The following is a 16909-nucleotide window of genomic DNA, read 5'->3' on the forward strand; positions in this document are numbered from 1 at the left end:
AACGAAAAGGGTTTTAGGGAAGGTAGGAGATGGAAAGGAGGTGTGTGTGTGTCGTGCAAAAAGGGGTTTTAGCGTGCGGGTGTAATCAGGTAGGAGATTGAGAGATGGTGTGTGTGTGTGTGTGTGATTTAGAAGAAAGACATAGTAGGGGGCTGAGGGTGTAAGTGCATGGAAGACTGAGAGAAAGTGTGTGTGTGTTGAAGGAAAGGTGTTTTTAGTGTGGTTGTTGTGGCGGGTAAGAAAGGGAGGTGTGTGTCTATGTGTGTGTGTGAGCATCATAATGAGTTGAGAGGAGCTGCAGCGCTTTAAGGCACCTTCTCTCTGTCTCTATTCTGACATATGTTTGTTAGTGGATTCCTGGCTCTGTGTGTGTGTGTCTTTGTCTCCCTCCATATGAAGTGAATCGGACACTGTTATTCAAGCGTCACACACCCCGAGGGTGCTCGGCGCTCGCAGGCTTACATGACACGACCTCGGCGGCGCATACAGAACAAACGGAAAGGAAATCATACACACTGCAGGGACGATGTAACAACTGTTCACTTTTAAAATTAAATCAAATTAATTTTTTGATATCATTTTTAAAGGAAAACAGCAATCTGGTTGGGAGGGATCTACTGAATTGTTTTAGATAGCATCTTGTATTGTTGAAATGCCACACGCACACACACACACACACACACACACACACACACACACACACACACACACACACACACACACACACACTTTCTTGTCAATTATTTCGGCTTCAGTTTAAAACCGTACCCCAGAAACACTTGCTAAATATATTTTCAGTTGGTACACTTAAATGAGAATTACATAGGTATATGAATAAAAGGGAGATATTCGGTTTGTACATTGTGGGCTTTGTCATGCAGCTGCGTATGAGGCAGAGCAACATGCGCTGAATCCAACGTTTTTTCAGCTCAAGGATCCCAACAATCTCTGATCATTGAGAGGCTGTCTCTTGTTTTAAATAATATTTCCTTCATAATAAATGCATAAGTAAGCATTAATTACAACAGGGTATGGTATAGACAGATATATCAAAATCATTGACAAAATCAGACATTGTAAGACTGAAATCTACAAATGTAAAGTTCTGATTGTGATATGGTGATAATGGATTATTGGTGATTGAAAGCGAACACTGCAGTAAAAAAAAAGTCAAAAGAAAAACGCATACTAATATCAAACCTGTCACTGAGTCACTTCCACTGCAGTATTCAGTTACTTTGCTTATTTGCCCTCCTGTCTTGATGCATTAAGTTGCCTCTTTACCTTTCACTGTGCCAATAATCCCAGCACCCTGATCTGACTCAGACTAACGTGAGGGGATTTCATGGAACTTCACAAATCCACATTTGGATTTACTTTAAAATATGACAGATTTGGCAAATGTATGTATGTACGTATGTATGCATGTACTTATATATGTATGCATATGTACTTATGTATATATTCACATATTTTATGTGAGCATGTATGCATTCATTTACTTCGATTATGTACATATTTATGTATGTATGTATTCATGGTTATGTATGTATGTAGGGCAGCACGTCTGCCTCAAAGCAAGGTCCGTGGATTGATTCCCACAGGGGGGCCTTTCTGTGTGTACTCTCCACGTTCTCCCGATGTCTGCATGGGTTTCCTCCCACAGTACGAAAATGTACATCGAAATTGAACTAGAGTGAATGCTTATATGTTTCTATATGTGGCCCTGTGATCAATTCAGGTTGAACCCAGCCCCTCGCCCAGTGACAGCTGGGATAGGCTCCAGCAACCCCGAGGACCCTGAGTGCAGGATAATTAGTATAGAAATTGAATGCAATAGCGTGTATGTATGTGTTTACATTTTTATGCATGTAATACAAACATGCATGTATTTTTGAATGTACATATGTGCTTATGTAAATTAATAAAAAAGGTAATATGTGCTAATGTAAATATTGACACATTTATATGTATTTATGTATGCATATACATATTTATGTACTCACTTATCAATCTATCTATCTATCTATCTATCTATCATGGTATATCTCTTTCAGCCCCGACCCCCTTGAGGGTTCTCGACTTCCAACTTTTGAAACTTCGAAACTATCCATCACATCATAAATGCACTACAATTATAAACTACAATCAGAAGTAAACCCTTTTCAAAAAAACAGTTTTCAACGTTTCTCAACAACATGAGAGTCCACACACTTGAAGATGTGCGCTCTAAGTGGACCGAGGCATTGCACCATGGTTCACCTGTGTGCGCGCAGTTGTGTAAGAACCTTGAGATGATCTGAGTCACATAAAAACAGTTTTGACATTTAACCAATGACTGCAAATTGTTATTTATATTGACGCTTTGTTTGCTTTTTCCCACCGTCTTTGTGCTGGTAAGCTACGTGGTCCCTCCTCTGAGGCTGATGTTACTGTGACACAAATATATTGTTTGTGTACTTTTGATTTTAAACAATGTTTTACTAGCAATGATGTTTACGACTGTGGTATTCACGAGGGTGACAAGGGAGAGCCACCCAAGAGACAACAGTCTGTCTCAAACGTTGCAATATAATGACCTTGTGGTGTTTAAACATGAGGAAAAAAAGAATGTGTTTGTGGACATGATTTAAGTGGAGTGAGTGATTCAGAAGAGGCTCCACCAAACTCTCAGGAGAGAAAGAAAGTGGTTGAACAATGAAGCCACAAAAGAGATGACCTATATCCCTGGGTTAAAAGTGTGTGTGCATGTGTGTGTATTTGTGTTTGTCAAGGAGAACTTGTTCGCTTTGTGAACCTTGAAATAGTGTTCCTGAAACCAGGACACTGTTGCATTCAGCTGGCGTGCGTCTGTGTGGTATGTGTGTATTTGTGTGTGTGCGCAGACAAACACACCAACGGCAACATGAAATAATCCAACCGGAGACGGTTCTGTGTTCATCCCAGTACGCAAATTCACTTTGAATCAAGTCCTGGTTCAAATCAATACAAAGTGAGGGTTTAATAAAAATTTAAAGTATCTTCTTCTATTTTTTTTTTCCTGTACCGCATCAACACCCCCCTCCCCCATTGCTATTCTATTACTATTATAATTCCAAGTTTTACAATTCAAGGACTTTCCAAAAAGTTTTCTTAATAAAAACAGACTCAAAATGTTACAGTATTTCACTCTTACTATGAAAATTTAGGTTTAAATGCCAGACACACATACACACCCCAAACCCCTCATGAGCACACCTCAAAGTACACACAGCTGCAGGAGTGTAAAACTATATTTTCCTGCCTCATACAGACCAATTACTAACAATGATAATGATGAAAAAATATATATGAATTAAACAAATATGATCCTTAGTATGTGTTATTACTTTGCAACTGTTAGTATCTGATTACACAAAGAAATACCACAGTTGGGAAACAACAATGGCTACAGTCGGGACACATTCATCCTCCTGTTTTCATCTAGTATTAAGCAGTATTTTGTTTTACCGCTGAGTTCCCCTTAATTTTTCTGTCAAGATTTATAATGTTACGCCTTTCAGGATTTCCCCTTTTGACCGTACAAAGGCTTTTCAATAGCGCCGCTGCTCTATCCAGTACGCCGAGATTACACAAGTTACAAAAAAATAAATGACACAGCCGGGCTACAAAAACACGTCTTCAATAGAGTCCCTTTGGTCTCTCAGGCCATCTGAAGCAGCGTTGCAGAGGTGACCTTTAATCACTCATTCATTCATTATATATACGCCTTGTCCTGCACTCAGGGTCGTGGGGTGGATGAGTCTATCCCAGCTGTCACTGTGCGAGAGGTTGTGTTCACCCTGGACTGATCACAGGGAGACGTATAAAGACACACAACCATTCACCCTCTCACTTGCATGTCTGGGCAATTTAGGGTCTTCAATCGTCAATCTTTGTAGTTACAGTTAACAGTTAAGACAATTCATATTTCATTGTATTTCTTATTCTTCCTCCTTTCATCTTATCTATTACTGTTATGTTTTTTACTTGAAACTCTGGCCCAACAATTTCCTTCGGGATAAATAAAGTTGTTCTCATCTCATCTCAATGAAACTCTTCCATGATTTGAACTGTGGGAGGAACCCAGAGAACCTCGAGGAAACCCTCCCAGACACGGGAAGAACATGGAGACTCCACAAAGAAAGACCCCGTCTGAATAAAACTGGGGACTTTACTTCGAGAGGGAAGCCCTCAACCACTGCACCACCGCTGCGTCTTTAATTGATTATCTTACAAAATGAAAGAGACTATCTGAAAGCTCCAGGTGGATGTTGTCTTCCATCGGTCTGGATGACATCATAGGTTTTAGGTGTTTGGAGGTTTTTCTCAGAAAATATTTGGTCAATTTTTTCAGGGAAAAGATATGCCTGGAAATTAAAAACAAGGTGGAAAAAGCAGGTGATTTCTTCTTTGTTGCTCCCCCCACTGTGTTAGACTTGCGCCCGGATGTTTGATTCTATCCACATCGCGGTGCTGCTGACGCCCCTGTTGATCAGAATTGAACCAGGAACCTTCTTGCTGTGAGGCAGCAACACTTACCACTGTGTAGTTTAACTTGATCTTAAGACACGGTGTTACGATGATTTTCTTTGCCTAGCAGGGGTGACTTTTGAGAGAACACTTCTCTGGCGGGGTTGGGGTGACCTTAACCTCTGGCCATCAGTGTCTCATTGGCTCATACTGAAGTCCAATTGGATGATGGCACCCTATTCCAAGAAATCCCCCAAAAGCATTCCCTGAGATAAAGTGTTAACAATTCCTCTGGCTGCAACTGGAGTAGGTCAGGAACTGAGGAAAACAAATAATCTGCCAAATTTCTACAAAATTGTACTCATTTGACATATGTGAGGGTCAGGTCAGACTCTTTAATCAGTTTCTTTTTTTTAAGAACCGGTTTCTGTTTGGATCCCTGATCCAAACCATTGAAAATGACAGAAATAACGTTTTTTGGAGTCAACTTAGTCTAGAAATATTAGATTTTAAAACATCTGATTTTCAGTGTAGATAAACCACTTCCACCAACACATAATGTGATTAAAATTGATAATAAGGCTACTTTGCCAAAACGTTTTGTAAAATATCTCATCGACCTGCTCACCAGCGTGAACCCGACGTTCCGGAGCGTGATCGTTCCACCGGCTCTTCCTTGGGAGGTTTTCGTTCGATATGAGAACAATTCTTCTCCGAGAAGATCTGGCCCTTGCTGGAGGCTGACAGAAGTGTTTTCCAGGAGTAATGTAATAATATGTGGGGATGGGGGCGAGAAGATAATCTTACGTAGATATCTCGTAAAAGGATTTTTTGGTAGGGGAGGAATTCACCAGAAGAAAATGTGAATGTAGGTTTCCATCCACATGCGCTGTAAGAATATTATTAGAGGAGTCAAACCTTCTCGATCAAACATTTATCATTATAGCTTTTACAGACGCATACCAGCTAAATAGCCACTCATTATGCACACAAAATATATATATATATATATATATTTATACATATATGTATTTTCTATTTTTGTTATTGTTACAATTAGAATTTTCCCATCATGCTTCCTTTGTAATTTGCAAAATCCTTCCTGGTGTGATAGATCAGAAAAGGAGGCCTACCTTCCGTCACGCCCCGGCTGTACTTCCGGAAAACCTTGCGTTGACAGTTTTGGAAAATAAAAATGATGTTGTTGTTGAGAGCAATCTGATATCTGATAACTCACGCTGGTTGGATTGCTGGGGCTCTTCAGTTTCTTCAGTCCTGCTTCATGCCGCCGTCGCGCCCACAGCTGTTGCACGCTGACATTTGGACGCGCTAGTGTTTTCTGTGACTCGGCTCGGTCTCATGGTATGAAAGAGATAATCCGACACTGCAGCCACAGGTAAGAGTTGGTCACAGCATTTATTTCCATTTTCTGACAAAACTCCACACAAAACAAACAAGAGACCAAACTGAAAAAAGAGAGATCCTTCTATTTTATTTCATTTTCTTTTTTTTTTTCTCACCCTGCTGCTGTTTCACATTTTAAGGTACATTCGCCTTACTCCATATTTCCACAGATTAAAATAATGAAATTGGAGAGAAATCTCTTTTTCCGAGGACACAGAAAGATTGTAATTTTTTTTCCAAACAGGGGGTGAGGTTGGGCGGGTCACGGGAAGTTGTGGGCTGTATATAAGGAGGCAGGTAGTGAAAGTGGGCGGAGGTTTACAAGGACAGAGGGTTTGCACGGTGTTCACAAACAGACAGACGATCAGGGACAGTTGGAACAGGCAGGGGGGAGGTGGGGAGGAAGAAGAGGGGTGGGGGGTGGGAGATAGGGAGAAGGAGGTGAGACAGTGTGCTTTGTCATGTCCGAATGAAAACAAGCAGCTCTCAGACCCACTCCAAATGTAAAATGAAATACAATTAAAAAAAAAAAAGCCCAAAAGCAAACAATTTAGTTATTAAAAAAAAAAAAAAAAAACTCAATCGTCTATTAGAAAACAACAACGCGAGCGGAACAGAAAGCGAACACAGGGGGTGGGGGGGCCGGCTTGTGCGAGGAAAGGAGAGAAGTCAGAGGAAGTGACCTTCACCCCGTGAAGGGTGTGAGTGAGCCTCGGTTTTATGGTTAGATTGATTCTATCTGAGAAGAGAAGGGTGAAGAGGAGGAGGGGGAAGGATGGCAGTAGAAGATTGGCAGTGAGTAATTATAAAAAATAGAGGTGGTGGGGGGGCAAAGTGGGAAGGATAGAAATAAAGGAGTCTAGTAGCTCAAAATGGCAGTGATCAGGAAGCTGGAGCCTGGTGCCTCTACAAAGAAAACAACGGAACACCCCCCACCCCCCAAAAAAGAAAGACAAAACAATGTCACCCACTCGCCCAAAACACCAGTTGGGAGTCAGGACAGGAGCTGCCATGTTGCTGTTCTGCTTGGCGGGAGCGGTCGCAGTGGAACAGTCAGGTTTTTGTTTTGTTTTTTTTCCCGGTCCGTACTGTTGGAATCGAGGTCGGTTCCACACAAGCGGTGTGGTTTGAATGCACACGTGAATAGCAGACGCACCCGGTGTGGTAAGAAGCATCGACACGACAACGTTACTGGTAGAATGGCGCTGTAGAGACTTTGGATAGAAAAAAAGTGGGCAGAGGGGCAGAGAGGACATGGAAGTAAGAGACCCCCCTCCCATCCTCTCCTCCTCTGTCGTTGGTCCTCTCGTCTTCTTGGCGTTTTTTTGTCTTTTTTTTTTGTCAGGAGATGAATGGGAGAGAATGGGAGAGATGGAGCGGGAGGAGTAAACATTGTTTTCTTGTACGGCGCGAGTGTGCTGAGAGTTGAGGTGGGACGGTTGGAGGGGGGAGAGGAAGGGGGGCTAGTGGGGAGGATATAGAGAAGAGGGGATGAGCTCAAGAGGAGGGAAGGACAGGGTGAGAAGTAAATGACGCTTTGATAATTTAGTAGTATGTCTCTTTTTCCACCCAGCCTGCAGAGAAGAGGAGAGAGAAAGGAAAACAAAAGAGATATGTGATAATAAGCCTCTTTCAACGAAATACTCCCTGTTATTTTAGTTCAATCTTTCTAGACTCTGCCCCTCTTTAGCTTTCATAAAGAACAGGTAGTTTCTAAAAATGTACACCGTTAAGCGGTGACTTTAATTGTTTTCTTTACAGCTTGGTGGTAAAAGCAGTTAGAATATGATTACAGGCCCATCAATGACCACAAGACACGGACTTCACATTGCGGCTGCTATCAATTCACATTAAATCGGACTGATATTCAAGTTATCGGGTCCCAAGTGATATCACCCGTTTGATTTCTTGCTTGGCTAAAAATATGTGGGGGATCATTGCGGACGATTATCACCTATCAATAGCAGTTCATTCTTAAGATGTGATTGCGTTACAACGTGAGATACATGTTGATACTGACTTTCACTGATGGTAAACTGTGCAACCCGGCGATGGAGGCCCTCAGGCCCTCGCTTTATTTAAATATCTATGATCTCCAATACATTTGCCATCCTCCCCTCTCATATGAGAAGGGAGGATGGCAGTCACACGGTGATTAAACTTAAATCTAGAATTTAATTCAAGTCCTAAGATGTTGAGTGAACTGACATGTAAATGCTATACAATCCCGATGGTGCTGGTATACAGACAGATATATGTGTACGTGTGTGTTTTTACCTCCGGGGTTTCGGCGAAGGATGAGTTTTCGGATCTCATCGTAAACAAAGATGAGGAAACTGTACGGAAATGCACAGAACCACCAACTGGGCCTAAGGAATGACGGAAATTAAAAGGTCTTTATAACTCGCAACACTTTTTAAAAAAATATTTTTAGTTATTAACCAACATAGACTGAGGTCATATCTGCTGGATTCAGACTTGAGACGGGCATGTGAATCATTCATTCTGTGAGTGTGGTGTTAGTTACTTGAGTGGGTACATCCGTAGTGCCACATCCATTCCGGGGCAGTAGGACAGGAACGCGGCGAGAGCAGTTTCCTCAAACAGGCCGAAGATCAAAATCTTATTTCTGTGGGGAAATAAAAAAACATGCAGGAGTCAATTTTGGTCAGGAATGTTGTGATGATCTACAGCCTAAATTTTTTTAAAAGGGTTTGAAATAATTTCTACTGTTAAAAGTTGGGATTTGCTGTTCATCTTCTAAAAGGGAGGAGAGACTCACATGACCCAGATAAAGGAAATGACTTATGTCTCAGACATTCAGCTGAAAAGAGGGACCTCTGAAGACTTGGGTTTTTTGCCCTAGATACTATCTACACATGACTTTGAACTCAGAAGTGGCTGCAGTGTTGCCTCCCTACACGCATCTTGTATGCGGTGAACACTCCCCCTGCAGTGGTGCGCCACCCGTGGCCATACATGAAAGGGGGGGTTGTCAAATCAATTCTGACTCCTCAGTTACATCTAGTGGCTGTTGAAGGAAACTACAACAACAAAACAAGAGGCCTGGTTTGATAGCTTTTCAACCTGCCTTTCTGACTGATCCACACAATAGGGTGTGATGTAGTAACAAAAAGGGGCATTTAAGTGAGGGGCCCAAAGAGCATCTTGCTGGTGGCTTGTAATGTCATTAAAGTTAATTAAAGGTTGAATAAGTATGTATTGTGACTTCTGTGTGTGTGGAGACAGCTCTTCCTTCGAAATGCCCTTGACATTAGAAACACGACTGTACTTTTTCCACTTACTTCATGCCTTGCTGGAACACGGAGTTACGCCTGGTCTTACAGATGATGACATCTGCCCACTGCACCACTACAATGCTGACAAAGAAGGCTGTGTGGCAAGTAAACTCCACAATCTTACGCTGTTCGTATGTCTGTCAAGGGGTGGTGGGGTGAAGAGAGGAAGAAAATGAGGGACTGATCTTTTCTGGAAGATTTTTACATAAAGATTGCACAAAAAGTAGGAACTGTGAAGAAACAGTTTCTGTAAAATTTCCCCAAGACCACTTGATTTATATCTGCAGAGCTAAATGGTAAGAACAAAGATTTGTATTGAGTGACTCATACCCATTGCTGTCCGTAACTGTCTTCTAGGTCATTGTTGGAGCGATCGTCCCAGTTGAGCCGGATACCAACGAGGTCAGAAGGCAGAAAACCGTTTTCAGCCATGATGACAAAGTAGGCGAAAAATCCCCCAAGAGCTTGGATCATACCTTCAGAAAAAGACACCACAGATCAGCGTTGCCTCGCAATATGGATAAAATAACTCAATAGATATTCTGATAGATATCCGTGAGTGTGTTAACAGCAGATAAGCGTGTGGATTTTTACTGCCGTCGAGCATGCTGACAATAGTGAAAGTATACAGAAATTGAACATGCAGATCACAACCCAGTTCCAGCCACTGCATAAAAATGGTGAAAAGCTTTTTCATTGAGACAATCCGAAACACCCTAAAACTGTTTAAAATATTCAGAATAATGTAAGTCAGACACCTACCGATCTGTCCGTAAGCGATACTGATGAGCCTCTCATTGACCAGTTTGTCCCGCGCGGGGTTCCTGGGCTGGCGCTTCATTATGTCGCTCTCTGCTGCCTCATAAGCCAGAGAAATGGCAGGTACCTGTCGGAAGAGGCAGTTAGATGAATGGTGATGTTTGAGCTTAGCAGAAAAGAGGAAGTATGTTTTTTTCGAGATATATTTTTTCTTCGTTCTCAATATTTCACCAAAAAATGGCTATCAAATCTCAGCATGATGGAGCAGCCTCATAAATTGCTGCTTCCTTTTGAAAAAGGAGAAATCTTAATATGCAGATATTTCACTTTGTATTTTTCTTTAATATCTTTAACAGGAAAGACGTTACATCATTATCAGGCCATCTTTTATTATTTGTCTCCCTCTCTCTATACAGACACACACAACCACACACGCTGACACATACATCTGAATGTATGTACGTTTATGTATGTATCGTAAAATGCAATGCAAATGTGATTTAGTAAAGTGTTTAGTAAGTGAAAGTGTTTAGACAATGAATGTGTGTGCTTGTGAGAAGTGCGGCTGGTAGTGAACATTCTGAGTCAAAATTTTTGAATTGAAATTGAAAGAAATAGAGAAACACCGAAATTTAACCAAGAACGCTAATATTTAAATGGCGTTGTGCGCCTGCTATGTGAGCTAATTTCAGCTCACCATCTCAAAGCTAGCAAGCTGAGGACATGTTTAGGGACATGCATGAGCAAGAGTCCAGTTGAAAGCCATCCAAACATTCATGGCTGTAATTGCTTTTTGTTACCGCTTGCCAGAGGCTTGCTGACTGGCATTGTGAGAACTTTCATAGAAGGAAAGACTTCTAATTATAAAACATGAAGCCAATAAAAGAGTTATTGAAAAAAACAACAGCACACAAGACAGATTTCACAGACAACAGTACCCGCTCTTTAGAGGCCCATTGGCGGCTTGATGCTATAGTAAAGAAGTTGTTTTCGGTGGTGCCACTGGCTTGCTCTGGTTTTAGTCAGTCTGGAAGTCTTACCATGTCAGTTCCAAGGTCAATGCAGAGGATGGTGATGGTGCCCAGAGGCAGCGGGATATTGACCAGGATGAAGAAGAGGAACGGGGTGATCTCTGGGATGTTGCTGGTCAGAGTGTAGGCGATGGACTTCTTTAAGTTGTCAAAGATCAGACGGCCTTTGAAGATGCAAACCAGGTGAGACATGAGTATGAATTATCTCTGACTTTACTGACTTTCCTTCCTCCATTATTAAATGATATAAGGTGTACCGGAGATTTTAACATTCATGTGGATGACACCTTATTTGATATGGCTGTGGATCTACGATCTATTTATTCTCACTTAGATTTTGGAGTTTCAAATGCACCAATTGAAGATATACTGTTGTTTGATCTGTATCGCTGTATAAGCTTCCATCCTATTTTTCCATGAAACGCACACCTTTGAATACAAGGACACAAACATGAATTGTCGATCAAGACACTGTCAATAACTATGCTGTTATATTTAACCCCGCACCAGTCTGCAGTAGTGGGGAATGATGGCACTGATGTTTATCTCAGTCTTTTAATAGCCCCTGTTTAAATATTCTTGGCAAAGTTGCACCAATGAAAAATGACATAATAAGTTCAAGGGAATTCAAGGTACAGTCAAGGAAATAAGGATGTTTTCATACTGTTCTAATTCTAAAATGTATTTGGTGATTTTGAAGCATTCTATGGTACTATTCAATAAGAGAGGCCCGATAGTTTATTGAAATCTTCCAACTGCTCTTTCCAGTTTCCCTCCACTAACAAGTCTTTCCTCTTCCTTCTCCTCTACCGAGGCAATACATTTGCTGAATATCAAAATATGTTATTTAACTATTAAACAAACAATATGTTTAGAATACTCAATGATGATACTGTCCTAACTTTAAGAATAATATTGAAAAAGAATACCATGAAAAAGAAAGAGACAGAAAAGATAATATTACTGTTTTTGGTAATTTCTCACCTTCCTCTACTCCAGTGACAATGGAGGCGAAGTTGTCGTCTAGCAGGATCATGTCGGCAGCCTGTTTGGAAACATCTGAGCCAGAGATCCCCATGGCAACGCCAATGTCAGCCTTCTTCAGGGCAGGAGAGTCATTCACGCCATCACCTGTCACAGCCACGATGGCACCCTGACGTGGAAAAGGGAGCGATGAAATTTTAGAATTTTTGATTTCACGCAACGTGTACATCTACCCGTGTGTATCTTTATGTAAACACGTGCAGTACCTGTCTCTGGCAGCCTTCTACAATGATAAGCTTTTGTTGTGGAGAGGTTCTGGCGAAGACTATCTCTGTGTGATTCTTCAAAATATCATCCATCTGCTCCTGGGTCAGGTCTTTCAGATCCGTTCCATGGATCACACAGGCTTTTGCATCCCTACCCAACAAAGATCATATTGTGTTTTTCAATATCCCAATCACTGAAAGCATAGAACATTTAAACAAAGCTATAAGATTATTATTATTATCATTGTAATTTGGGCTGTGAGGGGTTACCTGGGATTAACCTGGCTAACAGGAATGTTGAGGCGTGCAGCAATGTCCTCCACTGTTTCATTGCCCTCAGAGATGATGCCTACACCTTTGGCAATGGCCTTGGCAGTGATGGGGTGGTCACCAGTCACCATAATGACCTGCAACGTGAGAGGATGAAGAGGGCAAAGAGGTGGTGAGTAGAGTGACACCAGACAAAGTAAAATAAACCACAGATAATGGAAAAGATTAGGAACTTGTCCAGGTAAACTGAGACATTAGATATTCGGTGGTACTTCTTCTTCTTCTCCTTTCGGCTTTTCCCTTCAAGGGTCGCCGGAGCGAATCAACCTTCTCCATCTAACCCTATTCTCTCTATCCTCCTCTCTCACACCAACTATCTTTATATCCTCAGTCACTGTGTCCATGAATCTTCTCTTTGGTCTTCCTCGAGACCTCCTGCCTAGCAGCTCCAATTCTAGCACCCATCTACCAATATATTCACTATTCCTTCTCTGTATATGACTGAACCATCTCAGTCTGGTTTCTGTGACCTTCCCTCTGAAACATCTAACATATGCTGTTCCTCAGATAGACTCATTCCTGATCCTATCCATCCTGGTCACTCCTTAGCATCTTCATCTCTGCAACCTCTAGCTCTGCCTCCTGTCTTTTTGTCATTTTAACTGTTTCTGGGCCATACAGCACCACTCACCACCGTCAAGTACACATTTCCTTTCATTCTGGCTGTTAGTCTTCTATCGCATTGTACCCCTTACACTTTTTTCCACCCATTCCAACTTATTTTGTCACCTCTATTCCACACTCTCCGCTGGTCTGGACTGTTAACCCCAAGTATCTGAAATCCTCCAACTTCTGGATCTCCACTACTCAGTACTATCCTTCAAAAATGTCTGGGGCGGTAAGAACATGTCTTTTCTATTCTTTCTATTGTCTGATAAGAAATGTGCCCACCTTAATGCCAGCAGATCGGCACTTGCCCACTGCGTCAGGTACGGCTGCACGTGGTGGGTCGATCATGGACATGAGGCCTACAAAGCAGAGGTTGTCTGTCTGGAAGTTAACATCATCTGTGTCAAAGGCAAATCCTTTGGGGTATTTGTCTTCTGGGAGGAACAGGTGGCAGAAACCTGGAAATGGTGAGAAGATAAGAATGAGCAATGGCAGATGCATCTCCACACAGAGGACGATACCTAGATTTTTTTTTGTAATCAAATTCTCCTCTCAAGTCATGTTTACCCAGTACTCTCTCTCCCAGTCCTCCCAGTTCCAAGTACGCATTCTGGAAGGCCTCCTTCATTTCATCGTCCATAGGCTGCTCTTTGCCCTGCAGCATGATTGTGGAGCAACGGTCCAGGATCCTTTCTGGGGCTCCCTTCATCACCAGCAGGTAGCGATTGTCATTTTCGTCCTCGCTTTCGTGAATGGAGAGCTGACAAGAACATATCATGTTATTATATGTACCCATTTCAGTGAAGTACAGAGTGGTCACTGTTTTGGCATCAGATTACAAAGGATGTTGTGACTTCTGCAAGGGAGTGGAATCTGAAAAAAACAGGCTTTGTTTACTCTATAAGTAAGGGACCTACCTGGTACTTGTTGGTGGAGTTGAAGGGTATCTCAGCCACCTTCTTGTTCTTGTCTCTCATCGACTTCACAGTGCCACAGGACAGCTCGATGCACTTCAGCAAGGCGGACTCTGAGGCATCACCAGCTACTTCACGCTTAAGGATGGGCAAAGACTCCTGACCGGCCTTGAAGACAGCCCGGTTGCACAGGGCAGCGATGCGGGCCAGAGATACCCAGGTAGTCGAGCTCTTGTCGAAGGAGGAGCCTGGAATGGAAACAGGGAAACCATAGAAACCCTACAAATTCTTGGAAGATCTCCTACCTCAACTACATCCTGGTATTGTGATGTTCTTTTTAGTCATATTTTTTTATAAATACATATTGCTAGTTTGCATGATTAAGATGATATTTGGCTCCAGTTTTCAATTTGTTCTCAAGATTGCAGGTCTATGTCTTTGAAAATGAAAAGAAGCTCTGTTGGACTATAGACTATAGATGATCTGGAAAGTGTCTCATCAGTGGTAGAATTACCAGACTGGTCCTCTGTGGTGTCGGCCTCATGGATCTGGTTGTCGAACCACATGTGGGCTACGGTCATCCTGTTCTGGGTCAGCGTGCCTGTCTTGTCAGAGCAGATGGTGGAGGTGGAGCCTAGAGTCTCCACGGCCTCCAAGTTCTTTACCAGGCAGTTCTTACGAGCCATTCGCTTGGCAGTCAGGGTCAGACACACCTAAGTTACGTCATGAAAGAAATCAAAAAAGAAACGGCAGAAGGGGGATAAAACAGCAAGGAGAGGAGGGGGGAAAAGAGGACGATTGGTGTTGAAAAGGGCAAAACGAGAGAGGACGGGTGAAATGGGATAGAGAAAAATATTAGTAAGTATAAAAGGCAAATGGAGATGAAAGTCTCCGGATCAATGAGCAGAAACACTGCTGTGCTACAATGCACCTGAATAAACCCACCCCAAGCAAACCGCCCGTAAACCCGGAGACACCCATCTTCCTCATCAAGAAATATCTATATAGCAAAATGCACTCAAATGAAAAACCCCTCTCTAACAATATAGTAAAAATCACAGCCCAAGGTGCAGTGAAAAGAGTGAAGCAAAAATGAGTGAGGCAGGGAAGCAGAGCAGCGGTGCATTATGCCATCATGCGGCAAAAACTAGCCAAGGCCAAGCAGAGGAGGCCGTATTAGTTAATGGAGCCGACTACTCTTTAGCCAAATGGCATTACATTAGCTAGTTGTTGTCTTTGCAGACAGCACCGCACCTGGCCTGGAAAAGAGAGAGAGACATACAAAGAGGAAGGTAGAAAGAAAGGAGACACACAAACACACATGGGGCTGCCTTGGAAAAGAGAGACATGGAAAGAGAGATCAACAAACACTATATACACCACCTCCACGACACACTGACACACAGAACACAGATATACAAACATACACAAAGCACACACCACCATCACAGAGCCGAGACCACATGGGCACAGAGATAAGAGAAGCTGAGAGAACAAACAAAATAGCAGACACACTACGGCAACTACAGCAGAAACACAGTGTAGCACAACACACTTATGTCTACACGGTCATATGAACAGACACACATCAGATGTATTCATTCATGCAGAGTATTTTTTTTTTTTCAATCTATGTGATTGTAAAGGCCAAAAGCAATCTCAACATGGTGTAGTGTTTTGTTTGTGGTTGTATTAGTTTGGCTAGAGGAAAAGTCCTCAAGTGGATAGTTTGGATAAGATACTATAGTGAATCTTGGTTTAAGAAGATTAACAGCGTCACAATCTCTGATAAATTTTCCATTATTTTAAGATAGAAGACATTTTATACCATACAAAAACCGCCACTCAAAACAAAGGAAGAAAACGAGACCAACTTTCGTTCACATGATGTTTGGCTCGGAAAATATACTGGGTGTATAAGACATTCTTCATATATATTTGATCATTTAAACTTATGCTTAAATAAGGCAAAATGTAAGGGCTACAATTTGGAATCAGAGTGATTTTAACTTCTTTCTGAAACATCCCTAATAACGGGAAAGAATAATAATAATGATGATGATGAAAACATTAGTAGAGACCAATGGAAACATATCCCCCTCCATAACCAAAGAAAGTTTGAACACACAATATGAACAAGAGGGTGAAATATTAACAACATACCCATTTCTTGAAAAGAAGATCTTCCGATTTCTCTTATCATTGGAGGCTAATGAAAGTTTATTACTATTCAAACTATCCCCATGGCTGCCATAAGGTGCCAACCTGCTCATTGCCATATACTCAGTCTTCAGTTACCATGTGCTTGGATATGCATTGGAAACCTATTGTTTTTATTCTTTTTATTGAGTTTAGCTTACAGAAATACAGCTGACCGCTGGATACTTGATTATCAGTATATATCAGTTGATGGAATGTCAGGAATCTACAGATTTCTCAGTTGTTGCTGCCAGCCCATTCTGTATACTGCACGTTTGACTTATTTAATACTGAAATTTGGTTCAGCAGCTTATATCTAGATCTGGGTTAGCTCCCCTGTTAATAGAGAATCCCACCAACTCTTTTTCATGCTACTCACTGTGACTGTGGCCAGCAGTCCCTCTGGCACATTTGCAACAATGATGCCGATGAGGAAAATAACAGCTTCCAGCCAGGAGTAGCCCAAGATGAGTGACAGGACGAAGAAGGTCACACCGAGGAACACAGCCACGCCTGTGATGATGTGGATGAAGTGCTCAATCTCCTTGGCAATGGGTGTCTGTAATTTTTGACATTACACACAAAATCAGAATAATCACAGAAAAAGTTCAATGTCTTGATTT

The 16909-nt window shown here is 41.8% G+C and overlaps 1 protein-coding gene across 1 annotated transcript in view; it reads right to left on the reverse strand.

Annotated features, from left to right (window-relative positions):
* Window positions 1-5958: 5958 nt before the first annotated feature.
* The window catches only part of atp1a3a (ATPase Na+/K+ transporting subunit alpha 3a), a 30348-nt gene continuing 19397 nt past the window's right edge, over window positions 5959-16909 (reverse strand). Inside the window, exons 9-23 of the mRNA XM_086178469.1 lie at window positions 16666-16845; window positions 14602-14800; window positions 14091-14335; window positions 13741-13933; window positions 13456-13631; window positions 12505-12641; window positions 12235-12385; window positions 11969-12137; window positions 10994-11148; window positions 9957-10080; window positions 9525-9670; window positions 9201-9331; window positions 8423-8524; window positions 8173-8264; window positions 5959-7469 (exon numbers count right to left, since the gene is read on the reverse strand). Of these exons, the coding sequence (XP_086034595.1) occupies window positions 7441-7469; window positions 8173-8264; window positions 8423-8524; window positions 9201-9331; window positions 9525-9670; window positions 9957-10080; window positions 10994-11148; window positions 11969-12137; window positions 12235-12385; window positions 12505-12641; window positions 13456-13631; window positions 13741-13933; window positions 14091-14335; window positions 14602-14800; window positions 16666-16845 (2229 nt within the window). The 3' untranslated portion in view covers window positions 5959-7440. The remainder of the gene's footprint in view (window positions 7470-8172; window positions 8265-8422; window positions 8525-9200; window positions 9332-9524; window positions 9671-9956; window positions 10081-10993; window positions 11149-11968; window positions 12138-12234; window positions 12386-12504; window positions 12642-13455; window positions 13632-13740; window positions 13934-14090; window positions 14336-14601; window positions 14801-16665; window positions 16846-16909) is intronic.

The sequence above is a fragment of the Fistularia commersonii genome, chromosome 30 (assembly GCF_037954325.1).
Source record: "Fistularia commersonii isolate RoL2024-O1a breed Wild chromosome 30, RoL_Fcom_v1.0, whole genome shotgun sequence".
NCBI lineage: Eukaryota > Metazoa > Chordata > Actinopteri > Syngnathiformes > Fistulariidae > Fistularia > Fistularia commersonii.